Consider the following 8,186-nt stretch of genomic DNA (forward strand, 5'->3'; position numbering starts at 1 on the left):
GGGAATTCAAAGCAGCCGGCGCCGCCCGCTGTCTGGCTTCATTACTGGGACCGGCCTCGGAGGGAAGTTTATTCCAATAATTTAGGGGATTAGGATCTGACACCCTTCATTAACTCTTTGACATAAGCAGAAAAGACAGATCTTGCAGAATGACCCACACGACGGGAAGGAATTGGCTCAAGCAGGGAGGAGGCAACACGCCGCCCACGAGGAAGAAGCAAAGTCTGCAGGGTGGAAAGAGGGTCGCTGCCCTTTCACAGGCCAACTGGAGGGTGAGGTCTAGCCGGAGGGGGAGAGCGGGTCAGGGCTCGGCACTCAGTTTCCCCATCTGTGAAATAACTGGGGCCCCGCCCCATCGACTGCCCCTAGGACATAGCAGCTTGGTTCCTGCTCCCCAAATCCTTTGCAGTTGGTCTTGAAAAGATATCTCTCTCTTCCCCATTCCATGGCAGGTTCTGGCTCTTTTCCGGTCCCCTCCACAGATATAGCCCTTGATGTTTCACAAACTGCTTGTCCAGCCTGTAAAGACCAGAGTTGGGGCTGCACATTGACAGCAGTTTTGACACCTGGGTGGGGAGGGGTGTTCTCCAAAGGCCCCACAAGCTGGTGTCCCTGCATTAATGGTGGGGTCACGTAGCTGTGTGACACGGGGCAAGTTGCTTGCCCTCTCTGTGTTTCTTTTCCTCAAATCTAACATGAAGGTACAGTTTGTTGTGAGGATTAAATGAGACAATACACACAGCCTGGCACACATTAAAGCTCCAGTAAATATCAGCAATTAGTCTTCCTACCGCTGCTCACTGGGGGTGACCTTCTCCTTCGTAAATCGGGGGGGACGAGAGCTGACTGACACTCCCTGAGTGCAGCCTTCATGGTCGTTAGCGAGGCGGCTCGGCTGCCCAGCACCGTCCCAAGACACTGTGACCACATAGGTTCTCTTGGAGCCGGGAGTGTGTCAGTCGAGGAGCAGGAATGTGATACGTCCCGGAGCCGGGGGAGCCGGAGCATATCTGGTATGTGTCTCTGGAATGATTTGGGGAAAATTCCCCGAAGTTGGAACTTGAGAGGCAAACTGCCGGGACAGAGAGATACGGAGCTGTCCGCACGCCCCCCACCCTGGGACCTGGTGCTGGGGTGGGAGTCAGCTTACACAGCACAGGCTGCTCAGGCCCGCCCTGGAATGGCCGTGAACTTGTTGTTTTTCCACGTCATTTGCTCTCAGATGCACTATCGGGCCGGCGATGCTAAGCCTGCGGCTGCAGGTCCCTCCTCGTAACAAGCGAGCGTGTGTTCTTCGGAGGTGGCCAAGGGGAGGAGGGGGCCCGGCCGAGAGGTGGGGGGAAGGGAAGCAAGCGTCTTCGTGGAGTACAGTGAGCTTGCGTGTCCCGGAGCCAGCTCCCCCAAAGCACATGCCATTTCTGGCCCCTGAAGGGGTTAAAGGCCTCCTGGAGTCAAAAACAAGCAGGTGTCCCACCGTGCCAGATACGCCGCCTAAACTGCTTCCAGCTTTTTTTTCCTCTTCTGCAACAAGTCTGTGATCAGCCACAGGACAGAGGAGCCGGCAGCCTGCCTGTGACAGGCGTCAGGTTAGCTTGCTCCCAGTCGGGTGGCGCGCCCAGGACATAAATCCAGGCTCTGGCCCCTGTGCAGCTTCTCTCCCCGCACACTCCGGAGAGGGGACCCCCTTCATCTGAGGCCGCACAGCCCGGCGGGCTCCACGGACTTGGTGGAGGCAGCCTCGGCAGCTGCAGCCCTAGCAGCGGCAAGGAGGCCCGCTGGGGTGGGCAGGGCAGGTGTCCGCAGCCCCCGAGGAGCACGAGGCCCTGGGGGCCCCAGCCCTGGCGCCACCTCAGGGGAGGTCTCTGGGCGCCGCAGACCTCACCATGCGGGCCCCGGGGTGCTGCTGTTCCCGGTCCCGCTGGGGGCAGATGGCAGCGCTGCTCCTGCTGCTGCTTGGGGTGCCCCCGCGAGGCCTGGCCCTGCCGCCCGTCCGATACTCTCACGCTGGCATCTGCCCCAACGACATGAACCCCAACCTCTGGGTGGATGCCCAGAGCACCTGCAAGCGGGAGTGTGAGACGGACCAGGTGAGTGTGAATCTGGAAGCCTGAGATGGGCCACGTGGTCTTGTTAGTGAGCGAGAGGGGGAGCTGGGTGGTGGGAACGACTTGCAACCTGGAGGAGCCCAGCCCCGGGCCACATGGAGATAAACAGGGTGTGATGTCTGTCTAACTTCGAGGCCTGGAAGAAGAGGTGGGCGTGAGGTCAGAGTTTCTCAGGGACTGGGAGTCTTCGGATTCCTGGTCTCATGTCTGCTGAGGGCTGCTCTGAGCCAGCACTATGCCAGGCACGTCAGAGAGATTGGCATGACCCACCCGCAGCCTGTCGACAGGTGAGAGTGGAACTCAGGACCCTGCAGTGAGTAGCACAAGGCTCCACGGCCAGGGAGGGGAGGCTGGGCCTGGACCCCGCATCCATCTGGCCACAAAGCTGAGGCTTCATCCGGCCTCTGGGCCACCTCCCCGGGGCTTTGGACCCTGACCCTGACCCTGACCCTGAGATCAGAGCAGGCTGATGGGGAGGCTGGGCAGGAGTGGATCTGAATAGACTCTCTGGGTGTCCGTAGGGGGCACGTAGACTAGCTTTCAACCTGCCAAATCCCTCGAGCCTCCCAGCACTCAGGGCAGGCCTGGTTCTAGGGCAATGCCCTCCCAGCTCCTGAGTCCAAGGGCTGTTCCTGTCACTTCCCCTGGCATGAAGAGCCTGCTAGTACCTGGCACCTGCCTGGGCAGAGATACGTCCTGCCAGTCTGGCAGCTCCTGGGGCTCGGGCTGGGTTGGTCATCACCAGGGACCACGGGAGACCATGATGCTTGCTCCCTCTGCCGAATGCATGTAACCTACGAGAGCATAGGCTGGCCCTGGGGAGAGTGGCCTGTCCCTCACAGTGCCCATGGGACAACCCAGGCCTCTCACTGGCAGGGAGAATTAGGGGAGCCGAGGGAGAGGAAGGTAAGGACTAGGGAGGGGTGGCAGAGCGTTCCCCTCCGGCTGAGGTCATGCTGTTAGTTGGCTGCATTTGCAGGCAAGGCTGTTTCACTGGCACAGGCTGGCCTGATAAATCAGGTGGGGCTTGGAGACAGTGAGACTCTTGCTGATTTTGTGTGTCTTGGGGAGAAGGCACCTCCATGGGGCTGGGGATATAGACAGCCTATGGGTATGTTCTGAGCCCTTAAGCAAAAACTGTTCTAAAAATTCCCTGCAGGTTTTCTGTGCCCAGAAATACCTTCCCCTGGTCCCCAAGGACCCAGCCTTTCCTGGACCTCTGAGTCCTGCAGGAGCTTCCGGGGCCAGAGTCTTTAAGGAATTGAAGGACCCTCCGGCAAGGAGCAGGTTCTCTGCTGCTCAGCCCCCTCCGCCCTCACCCTCTCACTGGGTCCCTCTCCTTCAGACCCCAGCTCTGAGATCTGTCCATCCCCGTCCCAGAGCCTCCCTGGTGTGGCCTAGAAGCCTATGCCAAGCAAGGGCTGCAAAACAAAGTCCCCATTCTGAGCCAAGAGGGGAAAACAGTAAACAAGTCGAGCAGGCAACCTCCATGTAGCCCTTAGTTGATGTGGAATGTCGGAGGGGCTGAAGGGAAAGTGGGAGCCGCATGAGGCCAGCCCTGGTGGGGAGCAGCTCACAGAGCCACGACCAGGGCTCAGGATTAGGGGCATTGCCCACATCCCAGCGAAAACACCACGTGAAATCCTTGTTTGTGTCAGCCCCAGAGCCTGTTGCTAATTTCGAGGAATTAAACTAATGCGGTATGCAGCTCCACAGAGAATCAGAGGGAATTACAGCCTGGCAAGTCCTCGCTGAAGGCCTTGCTGACCTTTGCCACACAAAGGGACTTTTTTCCCCGTTGATTTCCCCGTGCAATGTCCCACAGGTTGGAACTGGCACAGCCCACAGTGGCCAGACCTGGTGTCCTGGGCCTGTCCTGCCTGCCCTTCCTCTAGGCTTTGGATGAACATGGGCCAGCATCAGAGCTGCCGTTCCTAATGTGTATGTGGACAGCCTTGAACAGCTGTCCCAGTGGTGTCCGACTTTTCCTTCTTAGCATTTGGCCAGGGCATCCCTATTGGAAGAGACAAAAAGGCAGGCTCGTTTGTTCCAGTCGACACCTCATCGTGGTAACGATATGATGTAGAAGAAAAATACCTCATCAGAGTCCCATCCACCTGGAGCTTGAAGCCCTTTCCCACCACTTCCCAGCTCTGTGGACTTGAGCGTCACCTCCCTTAGTTTCTGCATCCTCATCTCATCTCATGGTAGTAGGAAGACTTTCCCTCTTACAGTATGTGACCTTCCTCTTCCCACACTGCTAGCTGTGTGACCTTGGGCAAGTTACCTAGTCTCTCTGTGCCTCAGTTATCATTACCTGTGAAGTGAGAATGATGGTTGTACCCATTGTGATGGGCATTAGATAAGCTGACAGATATAAATGTTCTTAGAAGAAGGCTGGGCAAATAGTGGGTGCTATGAGTACATTAGCTATTATTATTATCAAAATGGTTTTCTCATGGTAGGTGAGCACATATTTGTTCCCTTCCCTGGAGACCATGGGGGAGGGTGGGGGGAAGCCTGTGTTCTCTTCCTTCTCCTCCTTGCTCAGACCTCTCCATCTGGCTCTCCCCAGGAGTGTGAGACCTATGAGAAGTGCTGCCCCAATGTGTGTGGGACCAAGAGCTGTGTGGCGGCCCGCTACATGGACGTGAAGGGGAAGAAGGGCCCCGTGGGCATGCCCAAGGAGGCCACGTGCGACCATTTCATGTGTCTGCAGCAGGGCTCCGAATGTGACATCTGGGACGGCCAGCCCGTGTGCAAGTGCAGAGACCGCTGTGAGAAGGAGCCCAGTTTCACCTGTGCCTCCGACGGCCTCACCTACTATAACCGCTGCTACATGGACGCCGAGGCCTGCTCCAAGGGCATCACATTGGCTGTCGTCACCTGCCGCTATCACTTCACCTGGCCCAACACCAGCCCCCCGCCACCCGAAACCACCGTGCACCCCACCACGGCCTCCCCAGAGACCCCTGGGCTGGACACAGCGGCCCCAGCTCTGCTCAACCACCCCGCGCACCAGTCGGTCACTGTGGGTGAGACAGTGAGCTTCCTTTGTGACGTGGTGGGCCGGCCCCGGCCCGAGATCACCTGGGAGAAGCAGCTGGAGGATCGGGAGAACGTGGTCATGAGGCCCAACCACGTGCGCGGCAACGTGGCGGTCACCAACATCGCCCAGCTGGTCATCTACAGCGCCCAGCCCCAGGACGCCGGCATCTACACCTGCACGGCCCGCAACGCCGCCGGCGTCCTGCGTGCTGACTTCCCGCTGTCGGTGGTCCGGGGGGGTCGGCCTTCGGCCACTGAGGAGAGCAGCCCGAACGGTACAGCCTTCCCCGCGGCCGAGTGCCTGAAGCCCCCTGACAGCGAGGACTGCGGCGAGGAGCAGACCCGCTGGCACTTCGATGCCCAGGCCAACAACTGCCTGACCTTCACCTTCGGCCACTGCCACCGCAACCGCAACCACTTTGAGACCTACGAGGCCTGCATGCTGGCGTGCGTGAGCGGGCCGCTGGCCGTGTGCAGCCTGCCCGCCCTGCAGGGGCCCTGCAAGGCCTACGAGCCCCGCTGGGCCTACAACAGCCAGACGGGCCAGTGCCAGTCCTTCGTCTACGGCGGCTGCGAGGGCAACGACAACAACTTTGAGAGCCGCGAGGCCTGCGAGGAGTCCTGCCCCTTCCCTCGGGGGAACCAGCGCTGCCGGGCCTGCAAGCCAAGGCAGAAGCTCGTCACCAGCTTCTGTCGGAGCGACTTTGTCATCTTGGGCCGAATCTCTGAGCTGACAGAGGAGCCCGACTCAGGTCGTGCCCTGGTGACTGTGGACGAGGTCCTAAAGGACGAGAAGATGGGCCTCAAGTTCCTGGGCCGGGAGCCGCTGGAGGTCACTCTGCTCCACGTGGACTGGACCTGCCCCTGCCCCAATGTGACGGTGGGCGAGACGCCACTCATCATCATGGGTGAGGTGGACGGCGGCATGGCCATGCTGCGGCCTGACAGCTTCGTGGGAGCCTCGAGCACCCGGCGGGTTCGGAAGCTGCGCGAGGTCATGTACAAGAAAACCTGTGACGTCCTCAAGGAGTTCCCAGGCTTGCAGTGAGGCCCTCCGCCCCTCCCCAGTCCTGTCCCTGACCCTCTTCCATTGACCCATCCCCAGCACCCCTCAGTCGGCAAACTGGGCAAGGTCAGATTAGATGGTCTTAGGCCAGCAGGGGAATATCAATCAAAGCATCAGAAAAAAGCCACCGCATGGAAATATATACACTACCAAATGTAAAATAGATAGCTAGTGGGAAGCAGCCGCATAGCACAGGGAGATCAGCTCAGTGCTTTGTGACCACCTAGAGGGGTGGGATGGGGAGGGTGGGAGGGAGATGCAAGAGGGAGGAGATATGGGGATATATGTTTATGTATAGCTGATTCACTTTGTCATACAGCAGAAACTAATGCACCATTGTAAAGCAATTATACTCCAATAAAGATGTTAAAAAAAAGAAAAGAAAAGAAAAGAAAAAAGCCACCCGAGGGTCTTAGATCAACTTCTATTCTTTGAGTTCAATAAAGAGGGGTCCGTGTCTTTTTTAGCTGTGGAGGAACAAAAGGAGAAGTCAACAGACACCTGCAGCTTATTCCTGATGACCAGTCTGCTCTGGCCTTCTTATCTTCTCTTGGCTGGCCACTCCCTCCCCTGGCTCTCCCAGCCTCCCTGCCTCCCTGCCCCTAGCCAGCCTCCCAGCCAGGATTCTAGAGATGGAGGCTGCATGATGGTCACAGGAATAGTTGAATGAATTGGTTTGCAAAAGAAGTAGGTGGGGATAGAAAGGAGGGCCCAGGAACTGATTGGACAAATTTCCCACAGCCTCCCAGAGCGCTATGAGCAGAAACCACTTCATGGTGCGGATTGTGGGAAGTGAGAAGCAGGAGGCATGGTCCAACCCAGAGCACAGCTTGCCCTGAGTGGAGGCTGCCGGGCTGCTGCCTTTGGGTGGTGGTCAGCCTGTACTTCGGTCAAGTTGGCCTGGCAGTCTCTGAGGCCACCACAGCACATGTGGTGAAGAATACATGTTTCTCAGGTTTCTTCTCCCTTGGCTTTATTGATTGGTTTATTGATTGTTGATTTATTGATTCAGTTCTGTTCAATCCAACTCAGTGGACATTTTCTGAACACTTACTGGGTGCCAGGTGCTAGAACCACAGAGAGATGTTAGTCACTGCCCAGCTCATAGTGACTGAACACAAATGTCCAGATCCCAGGGCTCCCCCAGAAGCAGACCAATGGCTGGCTCTCCCTGCTGTCAAAAATCCCATTTTTAACAGACAGCGTGCTTTCAGCTGCCACTGGCTTCCTTGGACATAAAGCAGATAGAAGCCCCAGGATCTGTTTTGGTAGGAAGAGAAATAAAGGAAGAGGAAAAGCAGGCAGGGAAGGGGGTTGGTGAAGGAATAAGAAAGGAGGGAAGAGGGGAGGCAGGCCTGGGAAGGAAAAGGAATGTTGCTCGATGCTCCCATCTGGTGGTGGCCTTGGGAGCTGCAGGGACCTGGAGAGAGGCTCTAGGTGTGGCCTGGGAGGGCTGGTTTGGGTATGCGGCAGCTTGTTGGTGACTTCTGTTTCTGGACTTCCTGTGCAAGTCTGCCACCACACCACTAGATAAAGCTTTGGGGAAACCCACCGTCAGCTCTTCCTTTACCCCCATTCCCTCCTCAGCCCTTCATTCTGTCCATGCCCCTCCCTAGCTGAAGAAGGTATTTGTGGGGCATTTTCGTTTCTTCCTCAAATGTAGGGGGAAAGATACCAATTAAAAGCTCGTAGTATCAACAGCCCTTCTTGTGTGATTCGTTTGGGCTAATGTGTGGGCGGGACGGGGGGGTGGGTAGTGTCGTTTCTTTGGTGACCTGGTGGTAGGGGGGGAGTTGGGGGGTGGGGGTGGGTTAGTCTGGCCATCTGGATCCTGTTTAGGTGATAAAGGGACACTGCTAACATTTGGTGCACTTTGCAGCTCTACGACTCCTTACTGTGGCGCCCACCCCAGCTCTGTACATTAGGCACAGGAGAGCTGAGGCCAGGTAACTCACCCAGGAACATGG

The 8,186-nt window shown here is 57.4% G+C and overlaps 1 protein-coding gene across 1 annotated transcript; it reads left to right on the plus strand.

Annotated features, from left to right (window-relative positions):
• The first annotated feature begins 854 nt into the window (after nucleotides 1–854).
• WFIKKN2 (WAP, follistatin/kazal, immunoglobulin, kunitz and netrin domain containing 2) lies at nucleotides 855–6,424 on the plus strand. Its single transcript, XM_007176479.3, has 2 exons — nucleotides 855–2,087; nucleotides 4,681–6,424. Exons 1-2 carry the CDS (start codon nucleotides 1,884–1,886, stop codon nucleotides 6,199–6,201), a joined length of 1,725 nt encoding a protein of 574 aa, XP_007176541.3. The 5' UTR covers nucleotides 855–1,883; the 3' UTR covers nucleotides 6,202–6,424.
• Nucleotides 6,425–8,186: the final 1,762 nt, after the last annotated feature.

Source organism: Balaenoptera acutorostrata, chromosome 20, assembly GCF_949987535.1.
Source record: "Balaenoptera acutorostrata chromosome 20, mBalAcu1.1, whole genome shotgun sequence".
NCBI classification, from domain to species: domain Eukaryota; kingdom Metazoa; phylum Chordata; class Mammalia; order Artiodactyla; family Balaenopteridae; genus Balaenoptera; species Balaenoptera acutorostrata.

Coding starts and splice junctions, on each gene's coding strand:
- WFIKKN2 (XM_007176479.3), top strand. CDS start 1,884: ATGCGGGCCCCGGGGTGCTGCTGTTCCCGGTCCCGCTGGGGGCAGATG. Junction 2,088..4,680: donor GGGAGTGTGAGACGGACCAG/GTGAGTGTGAAT, acceptor GGCTCTCCCCAG/GAGTGTGAGACCTATGAGAA.